Source organism: Ursus maritimus, unplaced genomic scaffold (assembly GCF_017311325.1).
Source record: "Ursus maritimus isolate PB19 unplaced genomic scaffold, ASM1731132v1 scaffold_18, whole genome shotgun sequence".
Classification (NCBI taxonomy): Eukaryota; Metazoa; Chordata; class Mammalia; order Carnivora; family Ursidae; genus Ursus; species Ursus maritimus.
The window spans coordinates 17,355,489-17,374,804 of NW_024424230.1; the positions used below are offsets into that span (position 1 = coordinate 17,355,489).

General features: G+C 46.2%; 1 protein-coding gene across 1 annotated transcript in view; it reads left to right on the forward strand.

Moving 5' to 3' along the window:
* ATP8B1 (ATPase phospholipid transporting 8B1) overlaps positions 1-19,316 on the forward strand; it is a 61,764-nt gene that overhangs the window by 14,609 nt on the left and 27,839 nt on the right. Inside the window, exons 2-12 of the mRNA XM_008705311.2 lie at positions 3,289-3,386; positions 4,707-4,820; positions 6,549-6,647; positions 6,745-6,806; positions 9,252-9,324; positions 9,432-9,502; positions 11,236-11,318; positions 11,433-11,591; positions 11,762-11,850; positions 13,776-13,966; positions 16,294-16,502. Of these exons, the coding sequence (XP_008703533.2) occupies positions 3,289-3,386; positions 4,707-4,820; positions 6,549-6,647; positions 6,745-6,806; positions 9,252-9,324; positions 9,432-9,502; positions 11,236-11,318; positions 11,433-11,591; positions 11,762-11,850; positions 13,776-13,966; positions 16,294-16,502 (1,248 nt within the window). The remainder of the gene's footprint in view (positions 1-3,288; positions 3,387-4,706; positions 4,821-6,548; positions 6,648-6,744; positions 6,807-9,251; positions 9,325-9,431; positions 9,503-11,235; positions 11,319-11,432; positions 11,592-11,761; positions 11,851-13,775; positions 13,967-16,293; positions 16,503-19,316) is intronic.

A 19,316-nucleotide genomic window follows, 5' to 3' on the forward strand; every position in this document is an offset into this window, starting at 1 on the left:
GAAGAAGTGTTCTGATTGCATACATTATACTCCGATTGTGGAACAGCACACATTGTAACAGTGCTTATGAGTTGTTTTGCAGTTCCATTTTAATTTTCTCATTTGATAAAATTGCACTTCTGCTAGAGAGAGGCTGGGTGCAGTTCCATTTGTAATGGCACAATCAGTATGATTACCCAATGCATGGCAGCCAAAATGATGCAAGAGGAATTTTTAGTAATGGTATTGTGGTTTTTAAAAAAGTAACGAGGTTAATTATTTGCATTCTTCGGTAGTCCACACTTGTCCCTTTTGCAATGTTATCTGTACTTTCTATTAAGGGAAAAGTCTAGAAAATGAATCATTTCAAAAAATGAAACAGTATTTTCAAAAGTATGTCTTTATTTGGATAATTGTATAAGATCAGTACTTTTAGGGGCCTGGGTGGCTCAGTCGGTTAAGCATCTGCCTTCAGCTCAGGTCATGATCCCGGGGTCCTGGGATCAAGCCCCGTGTCTGGCTCCATGCTCAGTGGCGAGCCTGCTTCTCCCTCAGCGCCCCCCCCCCCCCCCCCCCCCCGCTTGTGCTTGCTCCTGCTCTCTGTCAAGTAAATAAATAAAATCTTAAAAAAAAAAAACAATCCGATAATTTTAGAATTCTTTACCTATAAATGTTCTTTAATATATTCCCATCTCCAAAAATAGTTGAGTCCCTTTAGTTGTTAATTTCCCTCCCTTGGCACTTAGCCAGGGAGGGAGGGGTGCATCCAAACTGGGTTGACCCACTCATGTATGTCCCACAGAGCAAGTTCATCCAGTGCACACGTCCAGACCCAAGTCAGTGGAGGACCTGAAGCCAAAGAGGTGCTTCCTCAACTTCCCTTCCTCATCGATGACATCCTTGTCTTGAGATTTCATAGCAGCGGCATGCTGATCCCTTCCTGTTAGGAAACCAAGCGCGGCCTGATACTTGACTTCCACCTTTCTGGGTGGAAAGGTTAACCCTATGCTCGTAAGCAACCCTCCCACCTCGACTCGTGGGCAGACTTCTCAGGGTGGTTTGGAGCACGGGTCACAAAAGCAGGGCCAGTCCATACAGGAGATGCATGGAGAAACCAGACTCCTCGTCATGATGCCTTATACGTAGTAAGCACTGAGCAATGTTAGCTATGGAGCTTCACGTCCTGGGACAGAAGAAGTCAGGAGATGGGTAAAGCAAACCAGGTGGGTGGAAATATTGTTCCTCTGTAGATGTAGCCTGACTGCCAGGTGCGCCATCTCTGTGTTGGAAAAGTCCCTTTAGCCGAAGTTTCCATTAGGTGCTGGGCTCCGTCAATGGGGGATCCACTGAGTTAGAAAGGACTTGAGCCGGAGAGGAATTAGATCTCACCTTGCGAGCTTTACCTTGACTATTCATTGGGAAGGTCTGCAAGCATATCCTCCACGAGTACTTTCAGCATGGCGGGGGCGGGTGGGGGGTGGTGTGCCCCCAGAGAGCTGCCCGGTGTGCTGATTGCAGGCCCGGAGACTACCCGCCAGTCTGTTGCCAGAGCAGCTAACCCTGCAGTGATGAGACCCTCGTTTCAGTTTTGCAGAGTGAGGGCTACGTGTGTGGGTAGGTCGGAAGCCAGGGAGTCTTCAAGCCCAGCGCCGAAGCTCGGAAGGAAGGAAGGGAGGACCAAACACTCAGTAAGAGGAATTCCTATCACCACAGGATGGGGGACAATTGCTTATAAGATGGGGGGTGACAGGTCAACTCAAAAATCTACCTCCAGCGAGTCCTCAGCCAGCTGTGGACTCACTAGAGATGACAAAAAGAATGATACTATTGGGGGCGCCTGGGTGGCACAGCGGTTAAGTGTCTGCCTTTGGCTCAGGGCGTGATCCCAGGGTTAAGGGATCGAACCCCACATCAGGCTCCTCCGCTATGAGCCTGCTTCTTCCTCTCCCACTCCCCCTGCTTGTGTTCCCTGTCTCGCTGGCTGTCTCTATCTCTGTCGAATAAATAAATAAAATCTTTAATAAAAAAAAAAAAGATACTATTAACCACTGGCAAGGAAGAGCAGTTACCCACACTGATAGAGAGGAAGGTCACAGTGTTGAGGGAGGAAAAGCAGTTCACGGAAGAATCCAAGTGATATTAGCTCGAAACTGGCCCGAACAACTTATTTGGGGGGGTACTTGATGAACCGATACAGAAAAATACGGGGATGATAAGCACAGATGTTAGGAATGGGGTTGTGGTTAGGGTGGGAATGAGGAAGACGTGATCTCACAGGAGTTAGGACTAGTTCTTCTAAACCCATAGACAGCATCTTCCAGTAAGCGCGGAGAAAGCTATCTCCAAGGAGAATCAGGGTAGAAAGCGTTAGTGCTGGGTGGTTGGGGTCAGGGGGTATGGCAGCTAGGGAGAAGGGTTTCACGAGACACCTGTTGCTGAGAAATGTCCCTCCCTGCCCCCCCTCCCCCGCCCAGCAGTAGAGATGCCGTGGACGTCCTCAGGTTCCTTGGAACTCGGACGAGCCGATTGAATGGACTGAGGCTGCTCAGTACGGTGGATGTGACGTTAAGCACATGAGGTGAAGCAGTGATCATCTGTGATCAGGCCTCGAGAGTGTTGCGTTAGTCGGTGGTGGCCTTTTTCTTTGATTTATCCATTCACTAAATGTGTAATGGGTTCTAAACTTTACAAACCAAGTACATGAGTTTGAAAATAATAATTTGGCTTAATTTCGCTGTGACCTTCCGGGGCTCTGGGATTTTGGTTGGGTCCTGTTTAACGAGGATTACTCTTCTAGAACTCCGATGTTCTGTGGACAGTGGGTCAGATTGCAACACGTCCACTAGCTCGCTAGGCTGCCGTAACAAAGGGTCACAAACCGGGCGGCCTCAACAGGAGAAACTTGATAACCCCACAGAGCTGGAGCCTGGAAGTCTGCAATCAAGGTGTGGGCAGGGTTGGGTTTCTACAAAGGCCAAGGACAGGAAGGGTCTGTTCCAGGCCTCACCCCTTGGCTTGTAGGAGGCCGGGTTTTCCCTCTGACTTCACCTCATCGTCCCCACTGTGCATATCTGTGTGCAAATTTACTTTGTTTTAGGCCATCAGCCCTATTGGGTTGGGGAGTGGGCGACTCTAATGACCTCACTTTCACTTGATTACATCTGCACTAGCCCGATTTCCGAAAAAGGCTACATTCCGAGGCACAGAGTGGGAGTTCGGACCTCTAATATCTGAACCTGGGAAGGCAATTCAGCCCATAACCGTATGCTGATTTTCTGCTTGATGGACTTTTTTCTTTCTTTTTAAAAGATTGTACGTGGCAAGTGAAAGCAAATGATCGAAGCTTCCATGAACAACCTCACTTTATGAACACAAGGTTCTTTTGTATTAAGGAGAGCAAGTATGCGGTAAGTTGATTTGGACTTTCTAAATCCTCTTTACGAAGAGCCAGTTTTTTCCAGTAGCTGTTGTGCTTACCTGCCTTCCCCATCATCTCCCTGGCCCGGGCCGTTGATAATCATTGCCCGTTCTACAGAATATCACGTTTATTCATTACATCCAGTTTCATAAAGGTGAGTAAGAGTGGCTTGACACAGACCAAAATAAACTTAGGTAGATTGAAATTTTCCTTGTGTGTGCACAGAGCTCTCTTAACGTTCTATGTAAGAATTTATAATAATGTCAGAGAAGCCCTTGTGTTTGAAAGTAGTAAGAATTTGAAAGGAATCTTGATAACTTCTCTTCCCCTTCTCTGCCTGTGATGGAGACTTTGAAGATATTTTCACCTCAAAAATCCTTATTACCTTTAAAATATGATAACACCTGTCAAGTGTGTGCTTACGTGTTGTGATGTAACTTTCAGTTGGCTGGGACAGCTGTAACAGGGACACAAATGGGCTGGTTTAAGGCAACAGAAATCCTTTCTCTTACAGTTTAGGCAGCCAGAAGTCCAAAGTCAAGGTGTCGACAAGGCTGGTTCCTTCTGGAGCGCCTGTTCCAGAACGGGGTCTGTTCCAAGCTTCTCCCCCAGCTTCTAGAGGTGGCTGACAATCCTTGGCATTCCTTGGCTTGTAGACACATCCCTCCAATCTCTGGCTCCGTCTTCACATGGCCTTGTCCCTGTGTGTCTCTATGTCTGTGTCCAGTTGTCCTTGTCTTCTAAGGACAGCAGTCATTGGATCAGAGCCCACCTTAAGCCAGTGCGACATTGCTGTAACTTGATCCCATCTGCAAAGACCCCATTCCCAAATAAGATGACAGTCATGGGTCCTGGGATTAGGATTTGAGCATATGTTTTGGGGCACACAGTTCAACACACAACAGTGTCTTTTAGCCTACACACTAGCCTTCATCCTTCCTTCAGTAAAAGAGTGTTCCTTCTCCAGCTTTGTGGCCCGTGCTGACGTCTCCCTTTGCCCCGTTTTCTAAGAGGCTCTGAGGAATCAGGGAACCTGCCAGCAGCGACCACTTGGTCACTGCCAGATTTGTCACGGAGATCCTTTGAGGGGAAATGTCTCCTCGTTACTGTCTCTGGCCTGAGCCTCCAAGGAGTCAAGGAGGCCTGGTTAGAATTAAAGGCATAAAGGAAATCTCAGTGTCTATCTGGTTTATGTCCCTATGTCACTGTAGGCCGTCAGGCTTTAGGGATTTTTGCAGGTGTGTCTACGCTGGGATAAATACGTGACCTTATGTAGAGTGACTTTCTTTCTTTTCCCCCCCCCCAACAGAATAATGCAATTAAAACATACAAGTATAATGCGTTTTCCTTTCTACCGATGAATTTGTTTGAACAGTTTAAGAGAGCAGCCAATTTCTATTTCCTGATCCTTCTTATCTTACAGGTAAGGCCCTTTGATATCTTAAATCTGTTTTGAATTGTGATGACTCAGTGACATTGAGGTTTTGGACACGTATAATCTTGAAAGTTGTTATATTAACATCAGGGTTCTGCACGGAAGGGAATAGTGCCTCATACAGAACCAGGGCGACAGTGTTCAGTGAACAGGGAACGGAAGCAAATGGAGATACTTTAATTCTGTATTTTTTAAAAATTCTATTTCATCCTGATGTCAGTGTTAAAACTGGTTTCCCTGAAGTAAATACAATTAAAACCCTCACTTTGTAAAATTATTTGTACCTTAAAATTCTATTTTTGTGTGTGCTTGTTCTTTGTTTTTTCTTTAGATGCTTGATTTCCTCAAGAATATTACTTATTTGTATTAATATTTGGGTCATAATTCTCAAATTATTTTTGTGAAGCGGTTTCATGCGGACAGAAGGCCTGTTCTTTTCCTGAGTCTTTCTCTCCGTTGTGGCACTGGATTCATTTATCTGCAGAGTGTCCATTTTACCTGTCTAGAAACTGTTGTTATCATCAAAGGAACCCTACACCCTCCAGTGTGGGGTATCAACCAGAGTATCGACCTTTAGCCCCTGGTGTGAGGCTACAAAGGACAGCACAGCCACTTCCTTTTATCAGATTCTTTACATCCTGTATTGGGTTTGGAAAACAGTCCCATCCGCCAGGATTCACGCAGGGGGCTTCATGAAAATGGGAGCTTGTGTGTGTCCAGGTGGGGGTGGAGGGTGCAGGGAGTGGCGAGGAAGCACGAGGGAGAAACGGCTACCCAGCAGACGTAGTGGAATATGAATTCTACTGGCCTGACAGTACAGAATGGTCCTGTTATCTGGGGGGGGGGGGGCCTTTGAAACAGGCCCATGGAGAGGCAAACACTAAAATTCGATGCTATGTCATCAGCGAGCTCTTCTTCCCTGCCTGCCTTCCCGCTAGCAAGGAAAAGAGGAGTTACACACATGGATAATAATGTGGCAAATGATCTTCCTCTCTTCCAACCAACCCCCAATCATCGTCTCTTAAGATAGAGCAATGTAAATTAGAGTAATAGTTGTAGCCTGAGACGGCCGTTTGCTTTCATTGTTACTTTACTGAATGCTTGTACTGTGTGAGGCGAGGGCTATCATAACCTCAGTTTGCAGAGCAACGGAGAGCTGGGGGGGGGGGGTGGTTCAGGGAACTTGCTCAAAATCCTAAAGCCCTAAGTGAGAAAGCGGGACCGGATTTGGATCCGGGAACTTCACTGCAAAGCCTGTCACTTTAACCTCTACATTATATGGCCTGATGATCCGATTACAAGAGATCTTTACTAAACTTGCCTCCCAATCTTTTATTCTCACTTGAAGGGGACAAGGCCTCCTGGGAGGCCAGCCTCTTTCTAGCGATGGCCCCCAAGGATGCCCAGTGCAGTCATGAGATTTCCGAGGCAGCCACCACCTACTGCCGTGCTGGCCTCTGCCCTGAGACCCTCGGCGACCACTGGCTGAGCAGCCAGAGTGGAGAGCCCGTGTATGCATGTCCTCCCGGGTCTGTTCCAGGAGGCCAGAAGCTAGAGAGGGCGGCAGGAAGAAGGGTGGCTGGAGGCTTGGATGCCTTTCCTTTCCTGCGGGCTCTGCAGGGTACAGACTTGGGTGATGGCAGAGGTTGGAATTCACAGCAACCTGCAGAAGCTGTGCCTTCCTGGGCACACATGTCTACTTTGTATTTCTTTCAGGCAATCCCTGAGATCTCGACCCTGGCCTGGTATACCACCCTGGTTCCCTTGCTCGTGGTGCTGGGCATCACGGCCATCAAAGACCTGGTGGACGACGTGGTAAGGATTGCTCGGGCAACTTTCTGCTCGCTGCAGTGCGTCAGTACCTTCTGTTCTGAGATGATTAAGATAACCTTTCTCCTTCTCTCTTCCAAAGGCTCGTCATAAAATGGATAATGAAATCAATAACAGGACGTGTGAAGTCATTAAGGATGGCAGGTACAGTGTCTTCCTCAATTTGTTCCTTAGTGGATAACTGTGTCTAGAAACATACTTGGAGACAACCCTTCCGAACTTACAAGGTTGTCAGCACAGTGGCCTTTTCATTGTGAGGGTCTCTGCTATTTTAGTAAGACTCGGTCCCCTGCTCATGACCCGGAGGCTAGAGCCAAGTTGGGTTATGGGTGGTTGCCCTTTGGGCCCTACGGTATCAGCACTGTTAGGTTTATTTTTTTAAAGTTTTTATTTATTATTTATTTGAGAGAGAGAGAGAGAATGAGCAGGGGGAGGGTCAGGGAAGGGGCAGAGGGAGAAGCAGACTCCCCGCTGAGCAGGGAGCCCCACGCGGGGCTCAATCCCAGGACCTTGGGATCATGACCTGACCTGAAGGCAGACGCTTCACCGACTGAGCCACCAGGCGCCCCAGCACTGTTGTGCTTATATGGCTCCTTCAGCCTGGAGCTCCCATCTTTGCTGTTCCCAAACTTGTGTGTTCAGGATTCCGCCCAAACATCTTGACATCTTCCCTGATTCTCCAGCTCAAGTGATTTTTCCCTTCACTGTGCTTTGAGAGCATTTTGCTTTCCTCTTATTGGCCTGACTTGTGTTAGAATTATTGGTGTAGGTGTCTCATCTTCTGTCCTGAACTGTAAGTTTCTGAAGGAGACTGTCCTGATGGTATTTGGTTGGTTTTTTTCTTTTCTTTTTTCTTTTTCTTTTTTGTGTCCATCAGAGCCTCCAGCACACCGAAAGTGCTCCATAAATGTTAAATAAACATTGTCAACTGTGGCCAGCGTGCCAACTCACGGACCAGTAATGAGTTGTTTTTTGAGCAGGCGCCTGGAGGTAGAATCACAAAGGCAGGTGCTAAAAATAGTGGCTAAGAAAATGCCAGATCACTGACGTACACCTGAAACTGTCGAATGTTATATATCCGTTATACTTCACTGAAAAAGAAAGAAAAAAATAGTGTGAAGGCCCATTTCAAAGACTTTTTATGTGTCGACCCTGAGAAAAATAAGGCGATTTATAGGCACAGTTCCACCGTGTCTAATTTGCATATAAACTATGTCAGTCTGTTTGGATGGCTTTTTCTCCTTGCCAAATAAATGGAGTCTGTTCTGAAGGTTACCTTTCAAATCACTTAAGAGTCACTGTCGTGGAGAGTGGTAAGATTCACAGCCAGCCTGCACTACCCTGGCAACAGCCCAGAGCCTGGGTAACCCCACTGGTAAAGAGTAGCTCCGAGTGGCCTTGGATTTGGGGGTCAGGGTGCACATCTGTGGCCCCAGCTCCCCCTGGAGTAGGGTCAAGTCCGTGTGGGCACTCGGGCCTTGTGGGGAGGGCAATGGGACCTCCCAAGGGGAAACCAGATGGCACAGTGGAAGGGTCCAACAGAATTGCCTCTAATACCCCCAAAGAGCTGTGGCAAGAAGGTTCTTAACTTGTTCGTTTATAATTTGATACTCATATGCAAATCGTAATTTACAGTTTCACAGATACTGATGTGTAAACTAACTACCATTTCATTTTTTGAAAGATGAGCCAAGTTTTTTGTTTAATCCTAAAATGAAGAATTGTGTATTAAATTCTAATAAAATTGGTGAAACTGGTGTATAGGCATAGTTAAAATGTATTTTAAATTGAAAAAAACAAAAAAAAATGTATTTTCAACTCCAGGTCTCTTTTATCCATGAATTAATGGGAGGACACACATGGTAATTGGATTTCTGCCTCCAAAAAAATTATTAGTCGTGATAGATTCACTGTATCTATTAGGGATATCTTTTCTATATCTGAAAATCTTTAAAACTAGACTACTGTGTTTTAAAACTTTTTAAGATGTTCATTTGTTAGACATTTAAATGGGTGTTTCCTATGAAATTTGAGACAGAAAATAGTCCTCTTCTTATTTTGCATGTTATCAATGTCCTTATTAGACTTAGGAAAGTGCGACACGCTCCTTAGAAAGGTAACTTAACACAATAGGGAGGAGACACGCTCTAAAGTTCCAGCAGGATTCCAGGTGGCTGGTGTGGGAGCCAGAATGCACTCTGGCCACGGGACCACCTGGGACCTGCGTCTTGAGCAGGTGGTGGTTAACCCAGAGGAGAGAGAACAGGAGAGGTAGGAGCAGAGGACATGAGCAAAAACAAAGGAGGTGCCAGGTATCTCTCCTTGCCACACCTTTAAGTAGCCCCCTCGAGCCTTCATTACGTGACATTCCAGGAAAGAACGCGTCTCCACTGGTTCCTTGAGAGGAGACTGTGATTCCCATGACCTCTTAATGCGGTTTCATCATTCAATAGCTGAACTTTTAGGAAACCTTTTCTCTGTGCTATTCACGTTTTCCCCAGAATCGTTGGCTTCTAGAAAGAATAATTCCGAATCTTTTGCCAGTGCCTTTTAAAAAGCCAATAAACTATCATTATTTTTAATATTTAGATTCAAAGTTGCCAAGTGGAAAGAGATTCAAGTTGGAGATGTCATTCGTCTGAAAAAAAATGATTTTATTCCAGTAAGTGAAGAAGCCCCGCATCCCACATCTCTTACCCTGCCAGCGGCTCTGGAGCTCAGTTTGGCCTTGGGGACCTCTGTGTGATGGGTGTGTTTTGTTTTGAACAGGCTGACATCCTGCTGCTGTCCAGCTCTGAGCCCAACAGCCTCTGCTATGTCGAAACAGCTGAGCTCGACGGGTAAGCGGGTCTTCGCCGGGCCTGTACGGCTGACCTTGGAGGGCACACGCATTCCACTGAAAATTGCATCAGGAAAAAGAGCCCGAGATCTGGCCCCACCTCCAGCACTTGCTAGCTGTCCAACCATGTCCCTAGCAGACCAACCTCTCTTTTTTCCAGTTCCATCTGTAAAGTGGGGCTCTCCAACTTGCCCCTCCCCACCCCACTTTGAGGGAAGGTAAAAGGATCGATGCCTGAGCCCTTTATAAACCGCTGGGCAGTGTCCAGACACATACAAATGACTAGCAGTGTAATCTATTTCACTAAAAACCAGATTTTTAAAGTATGTGTCAATAGGCAATTTTGAATTTTCCCTTTGTTGGCTCTGGTTACAACGATGCTACCACCTGAAAGAGAAGCACGTTCTGCTCTTGGCCAGTTTGGAATGCATTGAGTGTCTCCGACGCTGTATTGGCGTTAGGTGTTCGTTCACTTAATCTTCTCAGCAGCCCTCTGAGACAAGTATGGGTATGGGTGTCCCCTCGACATGACCCACGCGGCAAGCGAGGCGCCAGGAGGTGAGGTAGCCCCCCCGGGGCCACACAGTGAGCGGCAGGGCTGGGGCGCTGCTCCCCGGTGCTGGCTGTCCGGGCTAGTGTCTGCCTTCCCCCTCGGATGTGAACGCCTTACCTCACGCCCTGGAGATGCAGAACTTCTGTGGAGAGCTGAAGTCATCTCCGTGGAACTAGGTCTGCCCTTGCTCCATCGAGGAGTCCGTTGATCAATCTCACCTGTAAAACAGCCGTTATTCCCATGAGTGAGGCCTCTAAAGCTTTCCCAAGGTAGCGAATCTTCCCACTCCTGTCAGGACAAACAGAACGGGAAGGTTGGGGGCCACAGGTCAGCGTCCGAGTATAGGGGAACCCCAGAGTCAGCGTTCATGGAGCCCACAAAAAGATGTCCATCCCGTAAGGGCAGCACTGCCGTCCGGCGCCCAAATGCCCAGCCTGACTCTCCTTTTTCCAGAGCATGCGCCGTCCTTGCTCTGTGGGCAGGAAATGCCCAATATTGGAGGGTAAGGCTTCCACCTCCTTTCCTGGGTAGAATTATCTTTCAAAGATTCAGGATCCAGTTATTCAGTCTGGAAAATAATAGGTTGACAAAGTCTAAACACTTCCTGTAACAAATACTGTCTTGTAGATTCATCTTGGTGCAATTAAATATTAGGAGTTAAGTTTTTTGAGTCGGGGAGGGGGAAGGGTCAGAGGACAGAGGGAATCTCAAACAGACTCTGCCCTGAGCCCAGAGCCCAATGCAGGGCTCGATCCGAACACCCCGAGATCACGACCCCAGCTGGGATCAAGAGTCTGACGCTCAGCTCCCTGAACCCCCCAGGCTCCCCTCGGAGCTAAGTGTTTAAATAGCAGTCTGATAATCTAGGCTGGTGGCAAAAGCTAAGTTATAAGGGGGAGGACAGGAAGCTTGTAGATGCCTCTGTCCCGACCACTGGCCCACAAAAACAGATCGCGAAGGGGACCCCCATTTCCCAAGTCAGAAATGTTTCTGTAGTTCAGGAAATAACCTCACTAAACCCGAAGTTGCGAGGCAAACAGAGTTTGAAAATCGGAAAAGCTAACGATCTAGCTTGTGCTTCCAGGTACACCTAATGCTACTTCATACAGTTTTTTTTCTTATATTCCTTTTCAGGCTCCAAATTTTAGTCATCAAATTCTTTTTTTCCCCTCTCCCTTTAGAGAAACCAATCTAAAGTTCAAGATGGCACTTGAAATCACACACCAATATCTCCAAAGAGAAAATTCGCTGACAACGTTTGACGGTTTGTGCAAACATGACTTAGTTTTAAATTTTAGTTGTTCAACTCAGTCCCAATTAATTAAAACCAGAAAATCTTTCGCATGTGAGTACTTACGTGAATCATATTTTTCTAAAGGTTTTATTGAATGTGAAGAACCCAATAATCGACTAGATAAGTTTACAGGAACTCTGATTTGGAGAAACACAAGTTTTCCTCTGGATGCAGATAAAGTTTTGTTACGTGGCTGTGTAATCAGGAACACGGATTTCTGCCACGGAATGGTCATTTTTGCAGGTAATTCCAGAGTTTCTTGGGAAATTGATCTGCTATGTGCCTTTAAAATTTAAAGGAGGGGATTGCTCTTCTGTTCATTCTCTGTCGAAACCAAAGGAAGAGTAATTTTATTGACATGACCGCGAATTGGTTTTCCCAACTATTGACCATATTGAATTTTCCACTTTTAGGTGCTGATACTAAAATAATGAAGAATAGTGGGAAAACCAGATTTAAAAGAACGAAAATTGATTACTTGATGAACTACATGGTTTATACGGTACTTATTTTCTATTTCAGTAGATGAGAGGTTAGACCGCTGTCTTTTGCTGTAATTTTGTTCTATGCTTTTCTTATGCAGAGAAATCTTTCCTCTGAAGCCAAGTAGAAGAACACACGAGGTGTTCCAAGGCTGGTTGGGAAAGAGAGGACTCTTACTTTTTCTCAAAAATGCCATACCTCTAATAGGAGAATCCTTTTGGGAATGAAAATTACAGTTGTAGGAGCATCTGAGTGCTTGAGTATTTTGTTAACTGGAGTGACCAGTTGGAAAACCAGGCAGCCCAAGATAAGTTCGGGGGACTGCGTACTCCTAGAGTCAACGTAGGGTTGATTTTACTGCTGTTAGTTTCCCCAAGGGGTAGTTCTCTTAAAAGCAACCTTTTCCCCTGACATATACTGTATAAGTCTACATAAAAGGCAAGGCTAAATAGAAGGTGTGTTTAGGGGTCCTCAAGACCACACCCCGGTTTGGTGAGATTCACGAGAAGGACTCATAGACTAGAGCATCTGTTTGCCCCCATAGCTATGACTTACTGTAACTTACTACAAAGCAAGATCAACAAAGGCAAAAGGCCCATGAGGCAGAGCCTAGAGGAAGCCAGGTGCCAGTTTCCAAGAGTCCTCTCCCAGTAGGGTCACATGGCAAGTCACAATTCCTTGAGCAACAATTTGTGACAGCCCATGTGAAATGTTGTCTATACCAAGGAAGCTCATTGGAGACTCCGTGTCTGGGGTTTTATTGGGATCTGGTCACACAGGCACCATCTACCAGGCACATACCAAAATTCCGGATTCTTTGAAGGAATGCCGGTGGTCGGCATATACCATATTGTTTTACACAAACAAAGAGCCATTCTTATCAGGGAATAAGGAAGAAGAATCCCTTCCAAAATCTATGTTCCCAGATGCCAGCCAAAGGCCACCCTTGCAAGCAGGTCTTTTAAGGATAGCATCATCAGGCCTGGCCTCAAATATTAGGCAGTCCTCTAATTTCCCAATGAGAATCCATTTTTTCCCCAAGTATTTAGTTTAATTTAAATACATGAACTTTTAGGGATTTCTGAGACTTAGAATACTTTACATATACATATTTAAAGTGTAAAAATAGAAATAGAAGAAATAATTCTTTTTTCTCTGGTCCCACATTTCATGAAAACTTTATTTGAACTTTTCACATGTATTTTCCATGTCATTGTCCTGGTTACGGCCAAAGGACTCACAATGAGTTCGTCTCTTCTGAGCCACGTGGTTTTGAGATCTAGCACTTCTGGAATCTGTGTCCAGAAATTTAAATCTGTCCTTGGAAATTGTGTTCCTACCCACAAATACCCAAATACCCGGAGGACACTGGACTTTTGTGTTCATCCCCTAAATGTATCCTCATAATTTCCCTAACGGGATATACTGACTGTGTCATTTCTTAAGTGATCTTAAAATTAAAGCTTCAGGAATAATTACCCAAATCTGGGTAAAATTCCCTTAACTTCCCTTATAAAAACTTATTTCCATCAAATATTTTCTAGAACCGTTCCAAGTCAGCATTGTTTGAAATTATTTCATGTAAAGGTAACTTCCCCAAACAGTATGATACTATTCAAACTAAAAGTCATGGATTGAATGCCCTGTAATAGAAGGATATTTAAGGATTTGAATATAAGACACCACTTCCTCTTTCGGACCAGAGTTTTGGGAACTCTGTGTGTGCCTATATGTGTTATGTAGGATAGATCAGTCCATCATAGAACTTAGATAGGCTTTCAAAGCATCCTGATGGTGCTGTTTTTCCTTTAAGTGTGGTGTTTTTACAGACTGTTAAATTATCATTAACATGCAAAGTATTGAGTAAGATTAATTAGCATCTCTGACTTTCTGGGAGCTGGCAATCCGTCTTCCAAATACACTTAAATGTTTTGTGTCTTCTAGATCTTTGTTGTTCTCATCCTGGTTTCTGCGGGTCTTGCCATTGGCCATGCTTACTGGGAGGCCCAAGTCGGCAATTACTCTTGGTACCTCTATGATGGAGAAGACTATACGCCCTCCTACCGTGGATTCCTAAATTTCTGGGGCTACATCATTATTCTAAATACAATGGTACCCATCTCTCTCTATGTCAGGTAAGGCTGTCCTCTCTTTGGCTTTCTGCTTTAAGGGAAGAAGGTAGTACCTTTTCCCAATGTGGCACCTTTATTTCTATCAGTCATTGTTGGCCTTTGAAGCCATAAGGGGCAAGTAAGAAAATAACGTTCATCTCAGGATTGGGGGTAATAGAGGGAAAGGAAATTAACACTGGAGAGTCTGCTCTGTGCCAGGCACAGCGCCTTGTATCTTGACCACTTTGCAGATGAGACTACCAGAGTTCAGAAGTCACTCACTTGGTAGGATTCCTTCTCAGTGGACTTCAGAGCTCAAACTTCAGAAAGGGCCTTGGGAGAAGGTGGAGATTTTGAATGTCATGGGAAAACTTGGTGGTTTTTCAGGAGCCTTCTTAATTCCTTAGCTCGGTCTTCCTTATTACCTCCTGACACATCTGTCGCTTGTAACATGCTTCCTGGCCACTACTTTCCAATGGGAATGCCCCTCTCCCTGCTCTCGGTCAGCTTCTCAGAATGTTCTGTTTCTCACCTCAATCTCAACCACGATAGAGGAGTCAGGGTCCTATCTCTGACAAGTGGTGATCGCCTTGCTTGGTGAGATTCCTTCCTGGTTCACTCTTTTCCTTCTTTAATATCAAAGTTTGCTGTCACTCATCGGTTGGATTTTCGACTACCGGAAGGGGCGCTGTGTCTTAGCGTATACTCAGCAGCCAGATTCTCCTCTGAGTTCCGATTAAGCAACAGTCCAGAGACCTACAGGGTGACATGCACTTCTGTAATCAGAAGCACTTGTTTTATTTTAATTGTATTATATGTGCATTTGTTTTATTTGTAATTTTATTACATGTAGTTACTGCTGTTCTTTCACTATGAAGTAGAGCCCTGGGGAGCCATGTGTTTGCAGTCACTAAGAAAAAAACATCAACAAAAAACTGAGATGAGTTTTACCTTTGTTGAGGGAGCATTAAACAGATTATTTTGTTTAAAACTGTATCTTGTAAAATAAGCTGTGTGTTTTCGGTTTTAAAAAGTCATGTCATGTGATTATTATGATTTCCTTATTTCTCTTGGAAATGAAGGTCCTTCTAGAGCGTAAGTTGGATCAGGTCATTCTGCTTTGTTTTCTACCCTATGGTAGCTCTCCATTTGTTTCAGGATGAACTCACTACTGAGGCCACGCTATGCCCCACAAGGCCCGGCGTGGTCTGGTGCTCTCCCACCCCGCCCCCTCATCACCTCTTGTACCTCCTCCCCCTCCTTAGGCTTACTCAACTCCAGGCCCTCAGTGTGGTGCCAGTACCTGCCACAGGGCCTTTGCACCTGCTCTGGTTGCCTGGAATGTTCTTCCCTCTTGTCTACGTGGTGGCTCTTTCATTTCCTTCAGGCCTCTGTTCGAACATCACCTTGTCACGCTGGCCTTTCCTGACACACTCCGTCTTAAATGTCACTTCCGTTCCCTGTTGATCCCCATCTTCCCTTACCCTGCTTTAATGTTCTGCAGGGGATTTTCACCGCAGGACACATTTACAGGTTTATGTGTTTGTCCCCGTTAGGAGGTCTCCTCCTCGAGGGCAGGGATTTTGTCTGTGTTGTTTGCGGATGTGGCCCCCTGTCCCTAGAATGGTATCTGTACATTGTAGGCACTCAGGAAATATTTGTAGGGTGACAGAAGGGGTTCTTTTCCCATCTCTTTAATTTATTATAAAGACGTCTTTTGCCACTTAACATTGGCGGAAGATGTAAACAGCTTCCTTATAACTGGGATATCTTTAATCCCTTAAGAGTTTTAAAATTGAGATGATTCTTTTAGAATATCTTATTTGGGACATTCTTTAATCCTATAAGAATTTAGAAAAAAAAAAAAAAACTATGCTTTTTCACAGTGTCAAATCACAATGTAAGAGTTACTTGCCAAAAGTGCTAGGGCCTCCTTGCGAGCACACAGTGTCGGTAACCTAGTGGACCCTCTCCTCCAACTGGGGGCAAAGGTGAAGGTGACCGCTCCAGTTGTCCCCGGGTGCCATGGGAATGAGAGAAGAGAGAGTAGGGATTGCCACATCGTCACCATGTCCCCAATCCCACGGGGCCGTGTGCCGAGCAGGGGCTGCTGTGGCCAGACATACTCGGGCTGAGTGGGAAGTCACACCAAACAAGGAGCATTGACCCTGAAGCTGGAGAAAGATGTGTCTGGTCAGGAGAGCCGGGGGGCTGGGCACACGGACCCCGCATGGCTTGGCCTTTTGCAGACGAGCAGCTCATTCCTGTGCACACAAGTGAGATCAAGGCTGCCACCTGCCTCTCGGATCCGAGAGCGCTGTCCACGGTAACGGTTCGCCTTGTCTCCCTAGCGTGGAAGTGATCCGCCTTGGGCAGAGTTACTTCATAAACTGGGACCTGCAGATGTACTACCCTGAGAAGGACACGCCCGCGAAGGCGAGAACCACCACGCTCAACGAGCAGCTCGGCCAGATCCATTACGTTTTCTCTGACAAGACGGGGACACTCACACAGAACATCATGACCTTTAAGAAGTGCTGCATCAATGGGCAAATATATGGTGAGTGGAAGCCATTACCCGGTCCCCGGGCCTGTGTGACCAGGGCCTGCCTTCCCGGAATTGTTGGTGCCATCGCCGTGCCCAGCCCTGGTGGCCATTCTGGGCTGAGTTCTGAGGTGGCTTCCCTGGTGGCCTTGGGAACACCAATGTGGGGGAGAGAGGTCAGCGGTCAGAAATGGGCACACATGCCTCAAAAAAGTAAACATGAAGTTACCGTGTGATCCAACAATTGCACTTCTTGGTGTAAACCCACAAGAACCAAAAGGGAGTGGGAGAGAGATGTGTGCAAGTACGTTCATGCCAGTGTTACTCACAGTAGCTAAAGTGTGCAAGCAACGCGAGTGTCCGGCAGTGGGTCCGTGGATAAAATGTGGTCTACACATACACCGGAGTATTACTCGGTCTTGAAAAGGAAACGTTCCGGCACATGCTACAGCGAGGATGAACCTGGAGGACACTGTGCTCAGTGAAATAAGCCAGTCACAGCAGGACACGTAGTCGGAGGCCCTAAAGCAGTCAGCTTTACACAGACAGGAAGTGGAGTGGGCGGTTGCCAGGGGCTGGGGGGGCGGCAGTGAGTTTCAGCTCTACCAGATGAACGGGCTCTGGAGCGGGCAGTGTGGTTCTGCACAGCGGTGGGACTCAATTTAATGTCACCGAACTATACACTTAAAAATGGGTAAGGTGGGACTGAGCCTGGGTGGCTCAGTCGGTGAAGCGTCTGCCTTCGGCTCAGGTCATGATCTCAGGGTCCTGGGATCGAGCCCCGTGTCAGGCTCTCTGCTCGGTGGGGAGCCTGCTTTTCCCTGTCCCTCTGCAGCTCCCCCTGCTTGTGCTCTCTCTGTCAGATAAATAAATAAAATCTTTAAAAAATACAGTTAAAGTGGTGAATTTTATATGTATTTCCCCATAATTATTTTGAAAAAGTTGATTTCCATTCTAATATTCTGAAACATGCTGTATATTTATAAAAGTATTAAGGCTAATACTGTATTCAGTTAGAATGCTCTAACTTTTAAATAAAGAGTTAATAACAATTTTCAATTATTTTATTTTGTTTTTAGAGATTTATTTGAAAGAGCATGAGCGAGGGAAGAAGCAGAGGGAGAAGGATAAGTAGACTCCATGCTGAGCACAGAACTCGATGTGGGGCTCAATCCCATCACCCCAAGATTGTGAGCTGAGCCAAAACAAGAGTTGGATGTGGGGTGCCTGGGTGGCTCAGTCGGTTAAGTGTCCCACTCTTGATTTCAGCTCAGGTCATGATCTCAGGGTCGTGGGATCGAGCCCCATGTCAGGCTCCGTGCTCAGCAGGGCGTTTGCTTGAGGACTCTCTCTCCCTCTTCCCGCCCCCCCCAACCGCAAGCAGGAAGAAAACTGTCGAACTTCCGAATTTTCCCCTGACTGGATTTGCTCAGTAAGGTAGTGGTCATAAACGCAAGGCCCGCCGGCAAAACGTATTCCAGCTGAAATCAACTTGCTGAAAGAAGGGGAGAGAGGAAACAAAATATGGGATTCTGAAATGTCCACATTTTCACAAATGATAGAAGGGGCTTCACGAATGATAGAAGCTTGTCTTTGAAGCCAAGTCTTTATGGAAAAGTTCTCTTGGATTTTAAACACATTCTTAAGTGGTCAGGAGGCTCACAATCTGTCTTAAAGCAAAAAGACCTCCTGTTGTGGGTTGAACGGTGTCCCCCAAAAGATATGTGGAAATCCTCACCCTGGTAGCTGGGAAGATGACCTTATTTGGAAATAAGATCTTTGCAGATGTAACCGAGTTAAGATGAGGTCCTTCTGGATGAGGGTGGGCACTAATCCAATCACTGGTGTCTTTATAAGAGAGGGAAGCCTCGAGAGACACAGACACCCAGGGAGTGCGCCTATGGGACGATGAAGCAGACATTTAAGTGTTGGGTCTATAAGCCAAGGAACAGCAAGGACTGCAGGCCATCACAGACGCTGGAGGAGGCAAGGAAGGATTCTTCCCAGAACCTCAGAGGAGCGTGGCTCCTGCTGGCAGCTTGATTCCAGACTTCAGGCCTCCAGAGCTGAGAGAATGATTTTCTGTGGTTTTAAACCATCCAATCTGTGGTACTTTCTTACAGCCATCGGCACAATACACACCCCCAAACCCCTCCTTAAATGACTCACCTCTATCTTGCTATGGCTGTTTGAGAAGCATCCCGATGGTCTCTGAGAAACAAACAGACAAAAGAAATTGAGCCTCCGTCGGTGCGCAGAGGTCCTCCCCCACCTTGCTCCGGTTCTATGGGTCTCCCGGCCTATGGCTGGACAGCCTTCGTTTTAGAACGATTTTCACACTTTTCAAGAGTTGTGAAAACAAAACAAAACCTAACGAAGAAGAGAATCTGATGCAACAATATATGGCCTGCCAAGGCTCAAATGCTTTGTTCGCTCTTTACAGCAGAAGTTTCGACCCCGGTTTGGAGGGTTCAAATACAGGCCTCTGTCCTTCTGCACCACATCCTCCTCTGGGGCCAGACTCCTGTCCCTCGAAGTGCTACTTACCCCCAGCTGGAAAGGGACTGCCACCACGCACAGGAGAACCACTCCTTAACCGCCCAGTGGCCTACAGCCTTCCCTCACGGCCCCCGAGTCTGAGATGCCTCCTAACGTGAAAACACACTCACAGTATAGTTTTCTACAAGGAAAAAGCACACAGCGTTTCTATAGTTCTTTAAAAATTGTATTGGGGTGCCTGGTTAGCTCAGTCAGTTAAGCATCTGACTTTTTTTTTTTTTTTAGATTTATTTATTTATTTGAGAGAGAGTAAGCCTGCACGCACAAGCT